General features: G+C 48.6%; 1 protein-coding gene across 1 annotated transcript in view; it reads left to right on the top strand.

Moving 5' to 3' along the window:
* Window positions 1–3,885: 3,885 nt before the first annotated feature.
* Window positions 3,886–23,069, top strand: part of GPR39 (G protein-coupled receptor 39) — a 225,143-nt gene continuing 205,959 nt past the window's right edge. The window contains exon 1 of the mRNA XM_008258901.5: window positions 3,886–5,212. Coding sequence (XP_008257123.2) covers window positions 4,357–5,212 — 856 coding nt within the window. The 5' untranslated portion in view covers window positions 3,886–4,356. The remainder of the gene's footprint in view (window positions 5,213–23,069) is intronic.

The following is a 23,069-nucleotide window of genomic DNA, read 5'->3' as shown; positions in this document are numbered from 1 at the left end:
CAGGGTGCATGATCACAGTGTGTGCATGTGTGTGTTGGAGGCTGCAGAGTCTCTGGGTCTATCTGGGACCTAGGACAGCAAACAACCAGACGTATCTGCATGGGAGTCCACCTGGGGTTAGGAAAGCCCCTGGAGAGTCCATGCTTACCCTCACGATGTTTTTCCATGAGCTTAGTGAGACAGGTGTAAAGTCAGCTAGATCCTTCAACTAAGCACAGTGCACCAGTAAGGAAATGGGTTAGGAGGTTCTCTGCCAGCAGTTACATCAAACAGCATACAAGGGAAGAGGAGAGGCCTCCAGCCCAAGTGACTATTTAGGGTACTATTGGAGAGCTGTTAGAGAGGGAGAAGGGATAGTCCTTTGCTTTGGAGCTACCATTTTTTTTAAAGATTTAGTTAGTGGCTGGCTCTACGACATAGTACGTTAAGCCTCTGCCTGCGGAGCCAGCATCCCACATGGGTGCCGGTTCGTGCTCTGGCTGCTCCTCTTCTGATCCAGCTCTTTGCTAATGGCCTGGGAAAGCAGTAGAAGATGGCCCAAATACTTGGGCCCCTGTACCCCTGTGGGAGACCTGGAAGGAGCTCCTGGCTCCTGGTTTTGGATCAGCCCAGCTCCTGCAGTTGCAGCCATTTGAGGAATGAACCAGCAGATGGAAGACCTCTCTCTGTGTTTGTAACTCTGCCTCTCAAATAAATGAATACATCTTTAAAAAATTATTTATTGGGGCCATCCCTGTGGCATAGCAGGTAAAGCTGCCACCTTCAGCACTTGCATCCCATATGGGCACTGGTTCAAGTCCCAGCTGTTCCACTTCTGTCCTAATTCCCTGCTAATTAACCTGGGAAAGCAGCAGAAGATGGCCCAAGCACTTGGGTATCTGTACCCACATAGGAGATCCAGATGAAGCTCCTGGCTCCTGGCTTCTGCCTGGCTCAGCCCTGGCTGTTGCAGCCATTTGGGGGAGTGAACCAGCAGATGGAAGATTGATATCTCTTTCTGTCTCTCTCTCTCTCTGCCTCTGACTCTCCTTCTCTGTAACTCTGCCTCTTATATAATTAAAAAATATTTTATATAAAAAACAATTCCCAGATGCATTAGCAGGGAGCTGGATCAGAACTGGACAGTTGGGACTTGCACCGGGGCTCATATGGGTTGCCAGCATTGGTGGTGGTGGCTTAACCAGCTGGACTACAATACTGGACCCCAGAGCTGAAATTCAACAGAGAGAAAAGGTGGAGAGAGAAAGCACCATAGCCACAGATGAGGCTGAGTGTGAAGACCCTGTGGCTGTACAGCTTTATTTTCCCCAAGATAATGCTAAAGTCAAATAATCCCTGAGACCATCAGACCATTGGCCCAGGATCTGGTTCAGAAAGTGCAGTCTCCGCTGCTGGCATTGTGTGTAGCAGGTTAAGCTGTTGCTTGCCATGCCTGCACCTACTGTGCCCCTCAGATTTCCTCTTCTTAGGTTGTTGACACAGAGAGTGAGACAAATCTGGGTTAACTTTTTATTTAAAGATTTATTTTTATTTATTTGAAAGACAGAGTTATAGAGAGGGGGAGAGAGTGAGAGAGAGAGAGAGAGAGAGAGAGGTCTTCCATCTGCTGGTTCACTCCCCAAATGATGACAGCAATCAGAGCTGAACTGATCCAAAGCCAGGAGCCAGGAGCTTCTTCCAGGTCTCCCAAGTGAGTGCAGGGGCCCAAGCACTTGGACCATCTTCTACTGCTTTCCCAGGCCATAGAAGAGAGCCGGATCGGAAGATAAGCAGTCGGGACTTGAACAGCACCCATATAGGATGCTGGCACTGCAGGTTGGGGCTTTCACCTACTGTGCCACAGCACACTGTGCCACAGCACTGACCCCTTAGTTAACTTTGAAGTCCCTGTCTTAGAATTTCATATACTTAAGATATACACCTGATGTACATAACAAAGTGATTACTACAGTTATGCAAATTCACTTACCTGTCACCTTCCAGAGTGACCTCTTTTGTGAGTGTGGTGCACATGCCTCTCTCCACACCTTTTCAACACACATTACAATACTGTTAACTACAGTCCTCAAGCTGAGGGTTAGAGCTCTAGACTCATCTTAGCCAAGTGCAACTTTGCACCCTTTGACTGACATCTGCCTGTTTCCTTTTCCTCCCTGCCCCTGGGTTTCACCCGTGTTCTACTCTTTGTACCTAAGATTGTTAAAGAATCCATGTATAAGTGAAGTCTTGCTCTTATTCACATTTTTATGGCCTTAGGGGAAGCACCTGTCCTCTGCACGTGCCAGCTAGTGGATCTTTAAAATTAGCACATAATTTAAGGATGTTTGCAGTACCCAGCCCTTCAGATGTGTAAAGTGGATCTTTTTCTTCCTTTATTTCTTTAAGATTTATTTTATTTATTTGAAAGACAGTTACAGAGAGAGGTAGAGACAGAGAGAGGTCTTCCATTCAATGGTTCACTCCCCAGATGCCCCCAACGGCCAGAGCTGCATTGATCCAAAGCTAGGAGCCAGGAGCTCCTTCCGGGTCTCCCATGTGTGTGCAGGGGCCTACGGACTTGGACCATCTTCTACTGCTTTCCCAGGCCATAGCAGAGAGCTGAATCAGAAGAGGAGCAGCTGGGACTAGAACCAGCACACATATGGGATGCCGGCGCTTCAGGCCAGGGCTTTAACCCACTGCACCACAGCGCCGGCCTCCTATTCCTTTATTTATTTATTTATTTAAATTTATCTATCTATATTTGAAGAGGGGAGCGGGTGAGAGAGAGATCTTCCATCCTCTGGTTCACTCCCCCACATGGCAGCAACAGCCAGGGCTGGTCCAGTCGGAAGACAGAAGCCCAGAGCTCCATCCGGGTTTCTCACATGGGTGCAGGGTCCTAAGCACTTGGCTCATCTTCTGTTTTCCCAGGTGCATTAGCAGGGAGCTGTATGGGAAGTGGAGAAGCCAGGAGAACCAGTGCTCTGATATGGGACGCAGGTGTTACAGGCCACAGCTTGGGCCCCAAAGCAGCGATTCTTGATTACCTGAAGTAAAGACCGTGACCCTGTGACCCCCACATTTGGCGATGTCTGGAGCCCTTTAGTCCAGCCATGCATAGGACAGCCTCCCTACCCCATGCTGTTGAAAGCAGAAGGTCAAAACGGACCCATCAGAGACTATTCTCTCATCACAAGGAGAAATGTCGTGGTCCCTAAAGCCCTGTTGGACGCAGTGGCCCTGTGCGGAGGGCCTTCAGCCTCTTCCGGTTTGCTGTCCGCGGTGTTCTGGGCGCAGCTCCCTCCTGAGTTCGCCCTTCTCCAGCCCGGGCACCCCGGCCACCTGTACCGCCCTGCTGCATGTACAAGTTCCCAATTAAGGGCTTTCTGCCGCTGCGGAGAGAGCGGCCTGCGCCCGCCGTGGAATGAAACTGAAACGCGGGACTCCGTGTTCCTCGGGTCCCTCAGCGCAAAGGCGAGGCAGGGCCCGGCGTGGAGTACCGGGAGGCTCTGGGGAAAGGTAGGGCAGTTATGGGATTCTAGGAGCCTGCTTTGGGGCCAACTTCCGGAAACAGAGGCAACCGGCAGCGCACTCTCAGACCCTCCGCTGCCAACGCCCCGAGTGCCCTCGAGGGCGGGACACCCAGGGGGCGGGCACCTGCTGGCTTCCAGGGAGAACGGCCCAACTTGGGCCATCTCCAAGCCTGGTAACGCGCTCCAGCTGTCCCCGGCTCCGCCTCAGTGGGATGCTCGTCCCGGCCGACTGAAAGGAGTGGCTCGGCGGAAGCCGCCTGGGTGACGGGGGAAGGTGGGGCCACCCGTCTCCCGGGGACAATGCCTGTGTGTTGAGTCAAACCCGTCGCGGGGCTGGGTCTGCAGCGCGGCCGCTGGGCGCAATCTGCTGTGGTTAATAATTGATCACTGACCATCCCGCCTCCAGTAGTCCGGAGAGTGAGCTCCTGGAGGGAGGACTGGGGCCGGCAAGCGCCGGGCAGCTGGAAAGCCGAGCCGACGGTAGTAAGCGCAGTGCGCGCCGGGGGCGAACTGGAGACTGCGGAGCGCTCCAGGGGCTGCGGGTTTTACTGCCAGTGGGGCAGGGAGGTTACAGCCTCTTTCCTCCGCCCCTTTCCCCGCCTCGCCCACACAAGTACATCCCAAAACCCCACCCCCAGGCGCCTCGGGCCTCTCCTAGATTGGGCTGCTCCAGGAAGTTTCCATGAAAGCACCTGATATACCACTTAGCGGGGCCGAGAGAACTCAAGCGACAGAAAGCCCTGGCCCACTCTGGTGAGTTGCAGCCAACAACTCGGGGCTGTGCTGGGAGGAGAAAGGGAAGTTGGGAAGTCGGGAGCCCGTGGTGCCCGGCGCCCTTCTCATGGCTTCACCCAGCCTCTCCAGCAGCGACTGCTCCTATGTGATCGATCACAGCCATGTGCCCAACTTTGAGGTGGCCACTTGGATCAAAATCACCCTCTTCCTGGTGTACCTGATCATCTTCGTGGTGGGCATCCTGGGCAACAGCATCACTATTCGGGTCACCCAGGTGCTACAGAAGAAGGGCTACCTGCAGAAGGAGGTGACGGACCACATGGTGAGTCTGGCCTGCTCTGACATCTTAGTCTTCCTCATTGGCATGCCCATGGAGTTCTACAGCATCATCTGGAACCCTCTGACCACACCCAGCTACTCCCTGACTTGTAAGCTTCACACTTTCCTCTTCGAGGCGTGCAGCTATGCCACGGTGCTGCACGTGCTGACACTCAGCTTCGAGCGCTACGTGGCTATCTGTCACCCCTTCAGGTACAAGGCCCTGTCAGGGCCCTGCCAGGTGAAACTGCTGATTGCCTTTGTCTGGATCACGTCCGCGCTGGTGGCGCTGCCCTTGCTTTTTGCCATGGGCGTGGAGTACCCCCTGCTGCATGTGCCGAATCTCCAGGGTCTCGCTTGCAACCGCTCCCGCACCCGGCACCACGAGCAGCCCGAGACCTCCAACATGTCCATCTGTACCAACCTCTCCAGCCGCTGGACTGTGTTCCAGTCCAGCATCTTCAGTGCCTTCATCGTCTATCTTGTGGTCCTGGTGGCCGTGGCCTTCATGTGCTGGAACATGATGCAGGTGCTCAAGAAGAGCAAGCAGGGCACGCTGGTGGGGACTGGGCCCCAGCTGCAGCTGAGAAAGACGGAGAGCGAGGAGAGCAGGACCGCCAGGAGGCAGACCATCATCTTCCTGAGTGAGTCAGTGGAGGGCAGCTGGCAGCTGCCTCCCGTGCTCCCCTGCACGGCTGCCTATGGTCATTCTCATGGGAAGGCTTGCCCTGTGTGTGTAATCTTGAGTTAATTGAGGCTGCCAAGGGCATTGGCATTGATCTGGGGCTCTGGATATTTCTTCTCTGTGTTTGGGGGGACGTGCAGTGGATTACGCCGAAAAGAGTGTAGAAGTGGAGTCAGAAGGTAGTGGTATCTTCCACGACACCACCTCTGCGACCTCAGGAGAGTCAGCAAATATCTTGGACAAAATGAGAATAATATGGGGAAATGTGAGGGAGACATTAGGTAATGGAGGAGAGGTGAAAGTCCTTTGCTAAGGACCAAGCTCTGCAGAGATAAGGGGGCTGGCTTATCTAAGCCGGTCTTTACCCATAGAGAGCCTTTCACAGGCAGTTAGCTTTTGTTCCCGTTTTCCTCCTCCTTTGGGTAAGCCCGGCTGCTGGTTTACTCTGGAGTGAATCAGTCTTAACAAACTGGCGCTCCCAAACCTGCTCCCCAGGGCGGTGCTTAGGTTTGGGCAGTGGTGAGCCTGTTCATTTCAGGGCAGAGGGACTGGCAGCACAGGCTGTTTTGTCTGATCCAGAAAACCCAGCCTCACAGATTCCTGGGACTGGATTGATCTCCCTAAATACCCGCTTCCTAGGCAAAGAAAGCTGCTTGTTTTCCAGACTTTTGTTGTGAGACAAGTATTTCCAGTTGGGGCCTCCTCTTCACGTAAAGGAACTATTTCAAGGGAATCCATGGTCTGTGGGCCCCAAAGCCTTTTCGGAAGAAGGGAGACCCGCTCATGCCCTCTGAGAGATGGACCTTTAACAGAGACACATGAAGTCAGTGTGAGCAAAGAGTTTTTAAAAATAGGTTTTAGCAGAAATCAGAAGAAGATGGCATTGTGGGTATGTGACTGTGAGTTGGGGGCGGGGGGGATTGATGGGATGAATGCTTCTCCTTCTCCCCTCTCCCCTCCCCAGTATGGTTGCAGGAGAAGGACTAAATGCCGTGCTGTTTGCACTGGTGTGAGAAACCTGAGTAACAGGTTCCAGGGCCAAGTCAGGCATAAGGGAAGAATTGGAAGTCACCTGGAGAGAGGCGGAGAGAACTGGGGGTTGCCCCTGCGCAGCCGCTGGCCTCCCCAGTCCTGTGTCCCTGCCCAGCTATCTTGACTGTATTCTGTGTCAGTACAAAATTAGAGGAGGGGGCTTGCAGCTTTTGACTGCTGGCTCTGCATTAAGGTTGTGCTAGGCCACTTGTATTTGTAGAGGAGAAACCGGCAAGCTGAAGAAGTCTGCCTTCAAAATCAAGGAAATGCAGCTTCAGGTGTCTTCCTTGCAGCCCAGGGCAGGGAGGCTACAGTGTCTGCCTGTGATTGGCACCGGCACCGGGCGGAGGGAAAATGAAGCAAGGCAGGGCTGTGGCAAGGCAGGGGCTGCCTAGATTAGCCTGTGGGGTTTCTGCCTCCCAGGGAGTAGGGAGTTGTGGCACACGGTGTCATCTGTGGCATTGGGAGGGCACCCAACCCAGCTCCAGCTCTGTCATCCACTGTCTGCTGCCCAAAACACTCCAGGAAGGAATAGCTGCGGCGTTTGCCTGAAGTTTGAACTTTGGTTGAAAGCTGGTCTCCCTCTACATCCCTTAGGCATAGTTTAAATGTTAGCTGCAATTTATACTTTACTGTGAATGAATGAATTTCCTTCATTTCTTTCTTCCCTTGCTTTTTGAGCACAGAGCTCTGTTCTGAGCAGGTAAGAACTAGGGTGCGAACAAGAATTAGGAAGTGGTCTTCCGCTACCTCCCAGTCTAACTTAGGAATTGAGGTGTCAACCAAAGGAAATATAACTGCTTTGTTGTTGTTCTCTACTTGACCAATCTCTGTGTGTGTGTGTGTTTTTTTTTTTTTTTTTTTTTTTTTTTTTGGTGTTTTGCCGGGTAGATCTCTGCTCTTCCTCCGTTGAATGTTCTAAGTTAAAGTCCTTTCTCTATTTTGTAGCATGGACTTTTTTTTTAAAGACTTATTTTATTTATTTGAAAGGCAGAACAACACACACACACAAACACACACACACACACACAGAGAGAGAGAGAGAGAGAGAGAATCTTGCATCCTCTGGTTCATTCCCTAAATGACTGCAGCAGCCAGGGTTGGGCCAGGCTGAAGCCAGGAACCAGGAGCTTCATCTTCATCTTCTAAGTGGGCGGCAGGGCCCAAGTCCTTGAGCCGTCTTCTGCTGCTTTCCGAAGTGCATTAGGAGGAAACTGGATTGGACACAGAGCATCCAGGAGTCGAACATGTGATTTGATACGTGATGCCAGCTTAACCTTCTGTGCCACAACGCTGGCCCCTGGCACAGTCTTTTATTTGGAGATGGATGGGACCTAGGAGATCCTGTTAGTAATTGCCTGGAATGAGTTTGTCCTCCCTGCTGCTCTTGTTCTTCCTTTTGAGCTCTTTCCCTCTCTCCTGTAATATCTATATATTAATCACCCACTGTGTTCCGGCGTAAAGAGTGTGGAACGGCAATCAGGTGCTCAATGTGCGATCATGTCTGGGGGGGATTTACCGTTTCTATTTAGCCCATTTGCTCTGCAGTAGGTTTGCAAAGCAGTTCTTGCCAAGGTCCCCCTCTCCCAATGAATTTCAAAGAGCTTTTAAAATAGGAACCTCACTAATTAACTCAAGTTAGGAAATAAATTAATGGAGTGAAGAGGAAGAAATCGTGGTCTGCATCCATCAGATTAATACAATGCAATTCACTTTGTGGGTTTCATAAAGCTTGCGCTTTGGGGCATTTTTAACCCAGAACAAATGAACATATAAATTGTTTACAAATCGCTGAATTTAATATAGTGATTTAACTGTCTTTTTAGTATTTCGTTTAACAGATGGATCAAATTAAAACAAATATTTGCTCATTTCAAACATATTTTGAATTTAATGTGAAATGTAAATGACGACAGAGCACAAGATGTCTTTGGAGCTCTTGGGGCAATAAAAAAACAATTAAGGATATCTCCCCCCTCATGGATAAAAATGCTAACTTCTGCATAACAGAAATAAAATCCATAAATCTACCCAAGATAAGGAAGCATATGTAGAAAATATTAATTTTCCTTTCTGCATCCTTCACTGTTGAGCCTCAGTGTAGCTGAGGTGCTGGGCTGGGGAATAATGAAAATAAATTGGGAACTTGGGAGAGAAAGAGATCCTAGGATGTGTACCAGCTCTCAGGTAATTTGCAGGAGAAACAATAATAATGCAAAAGTGTGTGTTCCTGGAAACATGTGTGCCTCTTGCTGTCCCTTTTTGGCGCTATGAGAAGTTACCACCACACTTGTTACCTGGACAAGGCTATGGCTATCAAGTCCACATCAGAACAGTGGTTGTGGCTCTGGATTGCTGTCTGTTTTGGATAAAAACCCATGGTGTTTTTCGCTTCTTGTCCATTGCATGTTGAAGGTGTGCAAAACGAGCTTTACTTTGGAGCAAGGCTTTCCCAGACTTTCCTTCTTGTTCTGGTCAGCTTTTTGTCACTATAACGGGATACCTGATCAGGCTAACTTTACAAAGAAAAGAGGCTCACAGTTTGGGAGCTTCAAGGACATGACTAACATTAGCTCAGTTCTGGTAAGTGCTCCCTCGCTCTGTCACATCATGGTAGGGTTATTAGATGGGGCCTTCGCTCAGATACCCTGTTAGTTATAAAGACACTGACCTTTTGATAAAGAGAGCGCTTATTTTTACTACAGGTCTGGTGGAGGAAGGAGCAGGTCGTGTTGAGGTCCAAATCAATCTCTCCCTCTGGAGGGAGGCCTGAGGATCTCTGGAATCAGGGTTATTGGGGCAGAACTGGGTGAAGCCAAGCAACAGAACACGACAGGTGCAGAGGAAATGGGTTGGGAAAGTCCTCTGAGCACACACCTTGACAAATCATGTCTTCACATACATCATATGCTTAAAGACGGCATGTCATCAGAGGTGTGTCATTTAGCATTATAATGAACCATAAAGCAATTCTCTGTGTAGGCTCCAGTTACAGTGCTGGCTGCTGCTGGTTCTGCCTACTTTTTTCAGGGACTCTGGAAATTCAGCTCAACAGATTTTTTGGCTGAAAGAAACTGTTATGGGATTGCATGTTATGCCACAGAAATGTGAAGAACTATTATGGGCTGTTAGTATGGTAGACAGCCCCAGGAAGCCTGCTGTTATGCAAGAGAAGGGGGATCCTTTGCTGTGCATAGTTTTGGTGGGAGTCAGTGGTGGGAGCATACTGGATAACAGTGATTTCTTCACAATGCAGGAATCCAGACAGCAACTCAGGGGACAGGTTCAGGCTTTAGTAACAACTTGCTCTTGCAAGAATGCCAGAGTCCCACAAGAGCCCCCTTAATCCTTACTGAGAGCACATCCTCAATGACATAAGGAAAAGTTTATCACTTCTTAATATTGCCTCTTAAAAATTTCATCACTTCTCAGTATTGCCATTCTAGGGACCACGTCTCCAACACATGAGCCCTTAGGGGACAAATCATATCCAAACTGTAGTTCATCTCAGTATTCTAAACTCTGCTTTGCAGTTATTTCAATGTATACAGCCTCCAGGTCCACAGACCCCATTTTTGTGTCTATTGCATATGTGGCTTGCTGTCAAATGTCACCCATCAAAGTGGAACAACAAAGTAATTGAAAAGAAATACAGTTTGAATTTGTACCTTTCAAGAGTGTGAGATGATTGGGACTTGGGTATAGCTATGTCCCAGAGATCTGTCTTTAGGGCAGTGATTGATTTTTGGCTATAGTTACAAAAAACTGATTTTATAGGTAATCATGAAGTGGCAATATGAAAGAAAACTGTACAAGATTCAGAACTCTCTAATGATTACACCCTTTTGGAATCTGATTTGCTGTCTTGAGATAGTGAAAAGGGGAGGTGGGAGGAATTGCACATCAACTTGGATTGTGCATGGGAGGATATCTTGAATATGGCCATCATCTATCATGTGTGTTTAGGTAGAAAACCATGAGAGTTGCTGCTGTAATGGACTACTCTAAAAATAAGGTTAGTGTATATGTAGGTGTTGGAGGAATAGGCAAGGGAGAAGGAGACCAGAGTCACATCCTCTAGGTTTGTAGACTCAGATACAAAGGACAAACGAATGGGCAGGCATTGGGAGTGGGGATAAGGAGACAGACAGAGAGAGAGAGAGAGAGAGAGAGAAAGACCATGATTTTTTAAAAACACGTATCTTATTTATCCAAAAGGCAGAATAATAGAGGGGAGAGAAAGAGAAGAAAGAAGCCGGCGCCACGGCTCACTAGGCTAATCCTCCACCTTGCGGCGCCGGCACACCGGGTTCTAGTCCCGGTCGGGGCGCCGGATTCTGTCCTGGTTGCCCCTCTTCCAGGCCAGCTCTCTGCTGTGGCCAGGGAGTGCAGTGGAGGTTGGCCCAAGTCCTTGGGCCCTGCACCCCATGGGAGACCAGGAGAAGCACCTGGCTCCTGCCATCGGATCAGCGCGGTGCGCCGGCCGCAGCACACCAGCCGCGGCGGCCATTGGAGGGTGAACCAACAGAAAAAGGAAGACCTTTCTCTCTGTCTCTCTCTCTCTCACTATCCACTCTGCCTGTCAAAAAAAAAAAAAAAAAAAAAAAAAAAAAAAAAAAAAAAGGAGAGAGATAGAGAGGTATCTTTCATCCACTAGTTTACTCCCCAAATGGCTAAAATGACAGGACTGGTCCAGGCTGAAGCCAGGAGCCCAGAACTCTGTCTGAGTCTTTCTGCCACAGGTAGCAGGGGCCTAAGCACTTCAATCATTTCCCACTGACTTTCCAGGTGCATTAGCTTGGAGCTGGATTGCAAGCATAGCAGCCAGTACTTGAACTGACTCTATGCTATGGGATGCCATTGTTGCAGGCAGCAGCTTAACCCGTTGTGCCACAGTGCCAGCCCCTGGAGCTAAGATGTTGATAGTGTATCCTCTTTATCAGAGGATAATACCTGGGAAGAACTCTTACAGTTAGTTCTCTTAAAATGAGATCTAAAACTTCATGTTGAAAAAAATGTTAGATTGGAACCTGAACATGAAAATGTAAAAAGAAATGTATCCTATATTTTATACATGTTGCTTATAAATACAAATGTATACTATGTTAATGTTTATAAGAATTATTCAGAGTGAATCAAGTGTGGGTTTTTGGGGGAGCGTATTTTTTTCCGACATAACTGTATGATAGCCTTTGTGTTTCATTATCTCAGGAAGATACAGAGAGTTTTCTCCCAGGGCCTTCCTTTAATTTTTTTTTTTTTTTTTTTTTTTTTAGTATTTTGTTTATTTGAAAGATAGGGTTAGACAGTGAGAGAGACAGAGAAAAGTCTTCCTTCCATTGGTTCACCCCCCAAATTGCCGCCACGGCTGGCACTGTGCTGATCCGAAGCCAGGAACCAGGTGCCTCCTCCTGGTCTCCCATGTGGGTGCAGGCGCCCAAGCACTTGGGCCATCCTCCACTGCCTTCCCGGGCCACAGCAGAGAGCTGGACTGGAAGAGGAGCAACTGGGACTAGAACCGGTGCCCGTATGGGATGCCAGCACCACAGGCAGAGGATTAACCAAGTGAGCCACGGCACCAGCCCCAATTCTTTGCTTTTTAAATTACCCTCCTTGAAGCCCCTGTCTTGGCATCATCCTTGTCGATTTTCCATTCTCCCACTATTAGTAACTGGTCTAACTGGAACAGCCCTTATCTCTCAGGGGCTGACATTTGATTCATGAGTTTCCCTAGTTCCCTTTTCATTGACTTTATGAGATTCTATACCTCATATGCAGACCATAACCAAAAAATATAGTTAGTTTAAAAATAAATCCCCATACTCTGGTATACACTGAAGATTATGTGAAAATGGAGGCCTTAAAAAACATCTAAAGTGCTGTAAGAATTTTTAAATAGTTGTTTTCTTGATTAAATGCTGGTCTTGCAATCCTGCTTTTGCCATTAATTTTCTTAGCAAAGGCTTTTTCTGTGGCATAAAAGGATGTGTCAACTCAGTCTCTGAGAAAAATATCACCAAAATCAAATTAGTGACATTTTAGTGTGTATGATATTATTTTGACTCTAATATTCACATTATCACCTCTATTCTCTACTTCCTTTTATTGGTGTACACATGGCTGTAATAAATGGCATTTCATGTTTATTTTCTATTTGTGATATCTATCATAAATTGCAAGGGGCCTGTGATCAGCCTGGCAGGCAAATATAATAATGCTGCTTTATTTGTATAATCAGGCTGTCTCCAAGATTTCATTTCTCTGTTGGAGAGATGCATAGTTCCCGAGGAAGGGAATATTGGAATCCCAGTCGCCATTCATTAGCGAACCTGTTCATCTGTCTTAGTTGCAGGCCTCATGGGTGCTGCCAAAGTGTAATCAGGCAGCAGAGGCCTCCATTGAGCAAAGCATTCAGCTTATTAATGCGAAAACTAATCAGAATAAAAGCCATTTATTAGCTGACGCAGCACAGAGGGAGAATACGGAATTGGGAGGCAGGGAGCCCCCTCCTGCCTTACTGGCCAAGATCCTCTGCCTGACCCATGGGTGACACTGTCAACTCTCGCTTTTCTCTCCCTTCACTCCTGAGCTACTTCCTGAGCGCTGGAGAGAATGGGTCATCACTGCTGCTGTGTATTCTTGTGAATGGGAGGTGTGTCGCCCCAGCCGGGCCCTGCTCTCTGGTGAGCAGCCTCCTTCCTTCCAGCACCTCGCATTCCAGGTGCCGCTTTCACTTTGTTTCAGTCTTTGTGACAGTCTCTGACTTGCCTGGCCATCCCTGGAAGAATCTGCAGCCACTCTTGCCCTTGTCGCTGCACTCTTGCCCTTGTCGCTGCATATAGGATCTCCTTGACACCTCTGTCTCCAACTCCAGAAAATTAAGGCTGGTCATTGGCTTCCCATATTCTTTTTTTTTTTTTTTTTTTTGACAGGCAGAGGCAGAGTTAGACAGTGAGAGAGAGAGACAGAGAGAAAGGTCTTCCTTCCGTTGGTTCACCCCCCAAGTGGGAGCCAGGTGCTTCTCCTGGTCTCCCATGGGGTGCAGGGCCCAAGCACCTGGGCCATCCTCCACTGCACTCCCTGGCCACAGCAGAGAACTGGACTGGAAGAGGAGCAACCAGGACAGAACCAGCGCCCCAACCAAGTGAGCCGCGGCGCCGGCCCCCGTGGTTCTTATATCAAAGACAGGCTGAAATCCTTGACTGTGCCTGTCCAGCTTTATCAGATTCCGTTTTCTCCTCATATTATTCAGTCCCAGCTGCCTGAACAGCATACCACAGGCTGGATGGCTTACATGACAGACAGACATTTTCTCACAGTCCTGCAAGCTACAAGGTGCCGGCAGGTCTGGTCTCCTCTAAGGCCTGTGTCCTCCATGGCCTTTTCCCTGTGGGTACAATCCTGGTGGCCCTTCCTCTTCTATTTATTTATTTTATTTTTTATTATTATTATTTATTTATTTATTTTTTTGACAGGCAGAGTGGACAGTGAGAGAGAGAGAGACAGAGAGAAAGGTCTTCCTTTGCCATTGGTTCACCCTCCAATGGCCGCCGCTGGCGGTGCGCTGCGGCCGGCGCACCGCACTGATCCGATGGCAGGAGCCAGGAGCCAGGTGCTTTTCCTGGTCTCCCAGGCAGAGGCAGAGTTAGACAGTGTGAGAGAGAGACAGAGAGAAAGGTCTTCCTTCCGTTGGTTCACCCCCCAAGTGGGAGCCAGGTGCTTCTCCTGGTCTCCCATGGGGTGCAGGGCCCAAGCACCTGGGCCATCCTCCACTGCACTCCCTGGCCACAGCAGAGAGCTGGCCTGGAAGAGGGACAACCGGGACAGAATCTGGCGCCCTGACCGGGACTAGAACCCAGTGCGCCGGCGCCGCAAGGTGGAGGATTAGCCTAGTGACCTGCGGCGCCGGCCCAGCCCTTCCTCTTCTTAGAAGAACCCCAGCCTCATCAGATCAGAGTCCCACCCTCTGACTTCATTTAACCTAATAACCCTCTAAAGACCCTGTGTCTGAATACAGACACATGGGGAGTTAGACCCTCAACATAAGAATTTGGAAGGGACCCAGGTCAGTCCCTAATGCCCCTTCGTTGTTCTGCCCTACTGGCTCCCCCTGACTTCGCTCAATGGACCATGGCCAGGCTCTCTCTTTACCAGCTGGCCTTGGAGCCTGTTGTTTCCTCTGCCTGGAATGCTTTTCTGATTCCACACTCTGCCTGCCCCTTGTCTCCATGCCCCTCACCAAGTTAATGGCATGCTGCTCTCTCAGGTCTCCCCCAGGGAAGCCCATCCCATGGTCCTTGACTTCATTACATCTCCCTTGGAACAACACTCACAGCTGTAATTTTATACTTAACTGTGTGACCATCCAATCGATGTCTACTTTCCTTGTAATTTCTGGAGAACAAGACCCCTCCCTAATCTGCTGAGTACCGCACATCCATCCTGGCACAGCGCCTGGCCATTAGCAGATGTGCAGTGAGCATTTGTGGGTTCAATAAATAAATAGATGAGTGCGAGCTTGGATTTGGGGAGCAATGTTCAGTTTTCTCTTGGGCATGCATTCCTCTGGAGGTTTATCATTCTCCAAAAAATGTTCTAAACAGTCTGAACCTAAAGATGCTATCTTCAAAAGGAGTCTGTTTCCTCTGAGGCATCCACAAAATCTAGCCGTCTGGAAGGCACTTAAGATTTGTTCTCCCCTGAGCAACTGAGTAGTCTGTGCTAATTAGCCCCTGAATATTAGCTCTACCCTTATGTACCTGCCATAAGTAACCATGAAATGAGAGTGATTCGGGTAGTGTTTAATAGTCCTTATTAAACTCCATTTAACAAGAAGTTAATGCAGTGATACAACTCTAAACATTAATTTTTTAAGGAAGACCTTTCACCACTTGTTAACAGGGAGTACTCAGAATAACAGTGAGAGGATGCAGTGGGGGCACCATTGCGAAAATATTAAGCCAATGGGTTTGTAATTTCCCTTGCATGACGTTCTCTAGTGGCCAACTCCCTAAAGGCCACATGCACCTTTAGGGAGCATGCACCATATCACCCAGGGAAGAGAAAAACCTGGTCCTGCCTAGTGCAAAGGTGTCCAAAGGTATCAGAGGCTGAATTTCTTGACCCCTTTAGCTAGGCAATTATCTTGAAGGCCAGGCTTTGCAAAGGGTGAAAACGGATTGTGAACTCCACAGCTCTGCCTTTAATGTATTAGGAGCTCAGCCTGATGGACTAGGTCAGCCAGTTCCAGTGAAGACCATAGTTAAGGGGTTTGAAATTTATCCCTAGAAGCCATTGAAAGGGTTTTAAGGAGTAAAACAGCGTGATTGAATTGGTTGTGCTGCCCCGGGTGGCAGTATTTGTTGCATACCAATTTGGGTCAAAATATAGCCTGGGTATGATGCCAAGGTGAAAAAGAGAGGACTCTTCACTGGGAGACAGCCCTGGTGGAGCAGCTAACAGCAAGCTCTTCTTGCCATTAGTAAGTCCTCCAGCTCTTGGGTTTCCCAAACCTTGCCTCTGTCACAGCCCTTCCAGGCCAGGCATGACTCTGCTTCCATTCAGCTCCTCACACTTGCTCAGCACAGAGTCTCAAATTGCCCCAGTGTCACCCAGGCCTGGTTAGCAGGTGGCTCCAGGGAGCAGAGCTTAGGTCCAAGTAGCTCTAACTTGATAACTTTGTTGTGCAATGGCCTGCCCATGCTTCACAGCAATGTCAAGTCCCCACTCCTTCCTGAAGCCTTCCTGGACCACTCCCACCTCCAATGGTCTTCTGCTGGATGAGCCACATTAGAAGTTTCTCAGATGGGAACCTGAGGGATTGTCTCCCCAACTTCCCTTGGAACTCCCCAAGATCACAGAACTTGCATTCTTTCTTCTTCTTCTTCTTTTTTTATTTGACAGATAGAGTTAGAGAGAGAGACAGAGAGAAAGGTCTTCCTTCCGTTGGTTCACTCTCCAAATGGCCGCTACAGCAGGCACTGTGCTGATCTGAAGCCAGGAGCCAGGTGCTTCTTCCTGGTCTCCCATGCAGGTGCAGGCGCCCAAACACTTGGGCCATCCTCCACTGCCTTCCTGGGCCACAGCAGAGAGCTGGACTGGAACAGGAGCAACCGAGACTAGAACCCGGCACCCATATGGGATGCTGGTGCCGCAGACAGAGGATTAACCAAGTGAGCCACAGCGCCGGCCGCAGAACTTGCATTCTTTTACTTCTTCCACCTTTCTTATCAGGTTGGGGGTGCAGTAGCTCTATACTGCTTGAGGTTGATGGACTGAAGCTCCCTGGCCATAGCTGCTGCTCCTGCAGTGGTGGAAAACCACCCGAGCTAGGCGGCTCTCTTGTCTCGGCTTGCCTGGCCTCTTTCTGTACAGTAGATAGAATTCTGAGATGCACTCCCAAAACACCTGGCCCCTGAGGTACGCATACCTCAGGGGTATGTTCTCTAGTTAAACACTTATCTAGGTGTCACAGTGAAGGGATTTTGCAGAAGTAGTTAAGATCCTAGATCCGTGGACCTTAAAATAGGGAGGATTTCTGTGTGTCACATGCTTCTTTAAATCTAGATTTAGAGATCAGAGATAGGAGAGGGCAGAGGATCAAAGCAGGAAAAACATTTGACCCGGGGGACATTCCTTTCTTCTGGCTTTGAAGATGGGAGAAGCCATATGGGAAGAATGTAGGCTGCCTCTTAGAGCTGGGAGCCAGCAAGAAAATGGGGACTAGAATGAGCTTAGAGGTGATTTTTCCCCAGAACCTCTGTGAAAGTACCTAGCGTGATCCATACCTTGAGACCCTGAACAGAGATGCCAGCCACACTGTGCTTGGATCTCCTATTACAAAATGGTGCTAGTAAATAGGCATTGCTTAAAGCCACTAAATTTTTTTTTTTTTTTTTTTTTGAACAGGCAGAGTGGATAGTGAGAGAGAGAGACAGAGAGAAAGGTCTTCCTTTTTCTGTTGGTTCACCCTCCAATGGCCGCCGCGGCTGGCGCACCACACTGATCCGAAGGCAGGAGTCAGGTGCTTCTCCTGGTCTCCCCTGGGGTGCAGGACCCAAGCACTTGGGCCATCCTCCACTGCACTGCTGGACCACAGCAGAGAGCTGGCCTGGAAGAGGGGCAACCGGGACAGAATCTGGCGCCCCAACCAGGACTAGAACCCGGTGTGCCAGCGCCGCTAGGTAGAGGATTAGCCTATTGAGCCGCGGCGCCAGCCGCCACTAAATTTTTGATCATTCACAGCAACAGAAAGCTAAGAAATCCCCTGAACCCTGATGAAGGGTCTTTGAGGTAAATACACATCCTGGCCCAGTTGTATTTTCCAAACAGGGTCTGTCTCTAGAAATTTATCTTTGCAAAGTCCCACCTCCCAAGAACTGCATCTTGGACCCATTCACTGATTCATCAAGAATTTATGGATCACCTGCTGAAAGCTTGATGCCCAGGAGGTTTACCAAGCCTGGGGCAGCATGAAAGGTTCTCGGGACTCACAGAGTCCTTTTTATGAGGCTGAGTCTTACCAGTGGCATTTTTGTCATCCTGATACCTTGATCATCAAAGAGGAGAATTGTATTGGGTTGATCTTGTAATTATCAACCTGTTGGTAGCTCTTTTTTTTTTTTCTCTAAGTCTGGTATTTAGCAAGTACCAAAACAATGTTAGATGAAAAAAAATGCAAGTTTGAGCTGCTTTGTTGCTTTCCAGAGCCGACCTCACAAGAGGAGAACCTGTATATAATCTCCATCACTGAGTTTAAATGGAAAAGTGGGAGTGGGCGGGGAACCCAACTGCAGGGCCAAAAGCAAGTCTGAATAGGAGATGTCTCGGGCTAACAAACTTTCCCATCTTCTGACTGTAGGGTTTCTGCCAACTTAGAAGCTGGCTACCGTTTCCTGTTTGCACTTACCGTGTGTCAGAGCCAGGCTGGCAGACAGAGGGCTCTGCAGCATCCTGTCCCACTGTTTAACACGTCCCAAGGTTGGCTGGTAGCTGGCGAGCTGGGGTGTTACCAGACTCTGACAGACAGGGAGCAGGAGGCAAGGCTGCAGCCCCCAGTTGCTGTTGTGCTTGTTAAATGTCTAGCTGGCTATGAAACCGAAGGTGTGCAGAAACAGAAGGCAGGCCCAGCGATGAGGTGCAGTGAACTTGTTGAGAATAGCCACCTTCTTTCTCTAGCGAAGGGGAAAATAACCCAGTCTGCCCTAGAAATGAAACATTCCATGAAGTTTGTTTGGGCAGAAACAAAGTCATTTGGCTTTATCTGTTATATTTGGCTTTGTATATTGTAATTCTTTGGAAGACATGACATAGACTCACCAGGAACAAGGCTTTCTGGGAAATTTATGAGTCTCCTTTCTATATGCTGCCATGCTGAAGGATTAAATAGCACGTTGAAATGACAGCTGTGTATTTTCTATATTTAAAAGACAGCTGATGGGTTGTCACTGCTTTTCAAGTTCAAGTTTGTCATGACAGAGTGGCAAATAGGTCGCCTTGGTGATTGAAGGTTGCTGTCTAGAAGATAAAGGGGCCTTCTGTAAAGTAGGCTGTTCTCCTTGGCCCTTGGGTATTCCTCATTACTGAATCTCACTTCCTCCAAGAAGCCTGCCAGTACTGGCTTTACTCTGACCAAGTCACCGTAGGAGATCTGCATGTTTCATTTGGTTGTTCGCTCACCAAGTATTTATTAAACTTGAAATGTGGATAATAGCACTTGGACTAGAGACATCAGGATGCAGGCTCTCCCTCCAAGGAGCATATTTCTCTTGTTGGGCATCAAATTACAGAGGCAAAGTCTTGTAGAAGCCTCAAAATGCTACTTGATGAAGGGGAAAGGTGGTGACTGTTGATAAAGTGAGTTCGTTCTGGTCTCCTGAAATTTTTAAGTGCATGGTTAATTGGACTTCATTCCAGAGCCACGGCCTTCTATATCAATATACACAGTGCGGTTCACAGGCCAGCAGCTGCAGTGTCACTTGGGAAATTGCAAAATGCAGAGTGTTGGGCCACTCATCGCGCTGGCATTAGAATCTGCATTTGTAAGTGGATCCCAGGGACTCATGTACCCTAAAGTGAAAGTGTAGGAAGTGCTGATCCACAGCTCTGGGAGGGATTATTTATCTCTGTAAGACTAGAAAGGGATGAATTGGGGTTGTCAAAGCTCATCAGACATAATGAGAGCTGTCAGTCATTTGATGTGTAGTTGTAACAGATGGGAATTTGCCCCACAACACCTAGGTACATGAAACTTCACATCGATTTTAAAAAGAAGCAAGTCTGTATCCAAGCCCCCATTTTAGTCACAGTAATGTTTGGGCTTGGGGCCCTTTTCCTTTCTCATGTTATAGCAAAACCTCATAAGCAAGGGGCTTATGAGGTGCCCAGAAAACAAAGCATTGTTCCCTTGTTCAGAGTCTGTCTTGGTGCTCCTGCTACGTGGTTCTGCCACTGTGGTTCAGGTTGGTCAGAGTGCGGGCCAACCGGCCTTCACACTTGATCATTTTTTCTTGTAACACCACCACTGTGAGGAATAGTCAGGGTCATCAGTCATGGGTTTGAGCTGGGATCTGACATTTCCCCAAGCCCACATTCTTTCCCTGAGTAGAGAGCTGGGCTCATAAAAGAGGAGAAGCTCCAATTGGAGGACTTGCTGTAGAGCGTCAGGAGCTCTGGAGGGAAGAAAGCATGCAGACAGATCTTTCCTCCAGGCTTCCCAGCAGCTTTGGGATCCCATTCTTATGTTTGTGCAATTGTCCTTGTGGGGAGTCCTGATTCCCCAAGGGTATGGTCAGAAATGGGCTTATATCCCTTGTAGCCAAGATGCCGCATGTGGCCAGAGTTGGCCCATCATGTGGACTGGAGTCAAAGTATCATTTGGAAGAGAATTATGGGAAAAGGCTACATGGAATCTCCTTGGGGATGGGGTCATTGTGTAACAAGTGGCACTGAGAGAGAGCAAAGACAGGAGAAATGAAGACATCACCCTCAGCCGGATATGGGCAGCACCTCTGCCTTGGTGCTCTGGTGGGGTACACTGAGATGATTCCTGGCTGCATACCCCAGTCTCTGCTGTTCTAGGAGCAAGGTGAAATAGCAGCCTCATTTCCACTTGGAACTGAAATGAACTTTTTTGCTCTGTGAAATAGGGGACTAGAACAATTGTACTGGAGTAGGGCACTAAGAAGGGAACAGTGTCTGATGGATTCAGGTTGGAAAGGAAGGTGGGTCAATACGGAGGAAGTTGATAGTAGGCTGAAGGATTCAGACTACGTATTGGAGGCAATGGTGGGGGGGTGTGGGCCATGAAAGGCTTTTGAGAAGAGGGGTGGCACAAAATACTGCAAAGAAATTGGTATGACCATAGTGTGTATTGCAGGTGCAAGGAGGTGGTATGAAGGGTGCAGGTATAGAAGGGGCCATGGGTGCTAATGGTGGTGAATGGAGAAGTTTGATCATGGGGAGTCATGAAGAGTAAGTAAATGTCAATCCTGCTACACATTACAATCACCTGTTGACTGTTAAACAGTGCTCAGTCCAGCCTATTTACATAAAAACTTTTGGGGTACAAGGCCACAAGCATGGGTAGTATTTAGGTCTGTGGGTGTGAGGCCAGTACCAAGATTCTGAATTTGCCTACAAGCCACCAAATCTTGAGTTATCTGCAAAATAAAAGAAACTTATTGAAAATGTAAGGAACAGCTCATTGAGTCCAAGAAAAGGAAACAAAATACCCAGGATCTAGGGAGCAGAAACTTTTGGACAGCTGACTTGGGCTTCATCAGCCAGGAGTTGTCAGTTTTGGGCATTTTCTGATTTTTTTCAAGATTTTTATTTATTTATTTGAGAGGTAGAGCTACAGACACAGAGAGGGACAGACAGAGAGAAAAGTCTTCCATCTATTGGTTCACTCGCCAAATGGCCAGAGCTGTGCCAATCTGAAGCCAGAGGCCAGGAGCCAGGAGCTTCTTCCAGGTCTCCCATGTGAGTGCAGGGGCCTAAGCACTTGGGCCAACTTCTGCTTTCCTGCAGCAGAGAGCCATATTGGAAGACGAACAGCCGGAACTAGAACCAGTGCCCATATGGGATGCTGGCACCGCAGGCAGAGGCTTAGCCCACTGTACTACAGCATTGGCCCCCTATTTTCTGATCTTTGTGGTTAAATTCCCATGGATGAGAAACTCACTGAATTGGCTACAGATGCTCATCCACCCCCTGGTGAGGCTGAGGTTAGGGCAGGTGATGGACGGTGCCTTCAAGACTGCATGCAGTGACAGTCGTGGTTCCCAAGAAGAGCCACGCTGTGCTCAGGACAGCTAAGTCTCGTGGCTAACAGCTGTCCCCCGCAGGGCCCTGAGCAAACTTGGTCTGTGGCGAGGAGGGCCATCCTGGTTGAGTTTCTTCTTTGCTCCTTGCAGACTTTCCCCAGACTCTATTCTGTCTGAGTTGTGGAAAGAGAATATCACAACACATTTGGCTTTGCAGACCTTAATTGGCTTTGTATACGATTCTAGAATAGGACAGTGGTCTGGACCAAAAAGGCTTCAGAGAGCTGTGCTTGCAGCAGGCTCTGGAAAGCAACTATGGACATGGAAAGGAAGTGGTGTGTAGAAAGCAGAGGTAAGGGACAGACAGCTTGTTTGGTGAAAACTTGGCATCAGAACCTGGCGTGAACAGCTGGCTGCCCGTGGGTGACGGCGGCTCAACTCCTGTGATTGGCTGAGACTCTGCTACTTGTTGCAAGAGTAGGCTATAATCTGTTTATACATCAAGTTAGACTACAGTTTACTGTAGGCAGAGGTAGCTTTAGACCAAACAGAATTCAACTGAGCAGTAGTTACCTCTCTGCATCTCCCTCCACCTGCGCTGAGTCCTGGGTGATCTCCTCCTGGGGGTGGGGTCCTAGTATGAGAGTGAGAAGGAGGAGGGTCAAGCAGCAGAGCCTCGCACTTCCTTCAGTAATGCTGCTGCCAGAAGCTGGTTAATGCTGAATCCGTGGGGTGTTTTTCCGGCCGAGGAACCTGACTCATTCACCCAGGTCACTTATCACGTATCAGATTGTGGCTTTTCACCACCGCAAAATCAGTTTCAGTTTGAACCTTGGCCTGGAAAACAAAAGTCACAAGCTGTGTCCCAGGGTCAGGCACACCCTCTGCTTCTAGAATTGAGCACTTCCCAGTCTTCATATGATACTGACCCGGGCTCCTGATTTCAGATAAAAATCCCACCTTTGAAGTCCAGGCTATTTACCCCAGAGAGTAGGGTATAGGCTGCATTCATTGCCTCCTGGAGATCCAAATGTTGTTGAAGAAAGATACCCTAGTTATCTGTGAGAAGTTTTGCTCAGAAAATGTTTCTTTCATGTTGGAATCCTGATTCATCTTTTCATTTTCCTATCAGCCTGACTATACCATAGCATTCATTGGAGTGGTTTCTGCCTCTGCAAGTTGAGAGGTAAGAAGTTTGCTCTCCAAGGTGGTTCCTCATAGTTTCACTTGCTTAGTGCAGATTCCTGAGTGGCAGTCCCGGGACACCAGGTCAGCCTCCCCTCTGGAGGCCGACAGTGAGCTGTGTGCATTGGGAGCACAGGGAGAGGGCAGGACGCATGTGAGCTTCCCATTCAGTGGACAGGTCCCTGACTGTGGAGGTACAGTCAGCCCTTTGTAACTGGGGTTCCCAATCCATGGATTTGTCCAACTGTGGATCAAAAATATTTGGGGAAAAAACTGTGTCTGTATGAAACATATGCAGACTTCTTTCCTTGTCATTATTTTCTAAGCAATACA

This window comes from Oryctolagus cuniculus, chromosome 3, assembly GCF_051225735.1.
Source record: "Oryctolagus cuniculus isolate XC-2025 breed Fujian yellow rabbit chromosome 3, ASM5122573v1, whole genome shotgun sequence".
In the NCBI taxonomy this organism is placed as follows: domain Eukaryota; kingdom Metazoa; phylum Chordata; class Mammalia; order Lagomorpha; family Leporidae; genus Oryctolagus; species Oryctolagus cuniculus.
This window is presented reverse-complemented; position numbering and strand designations above follow the sequence as displayed.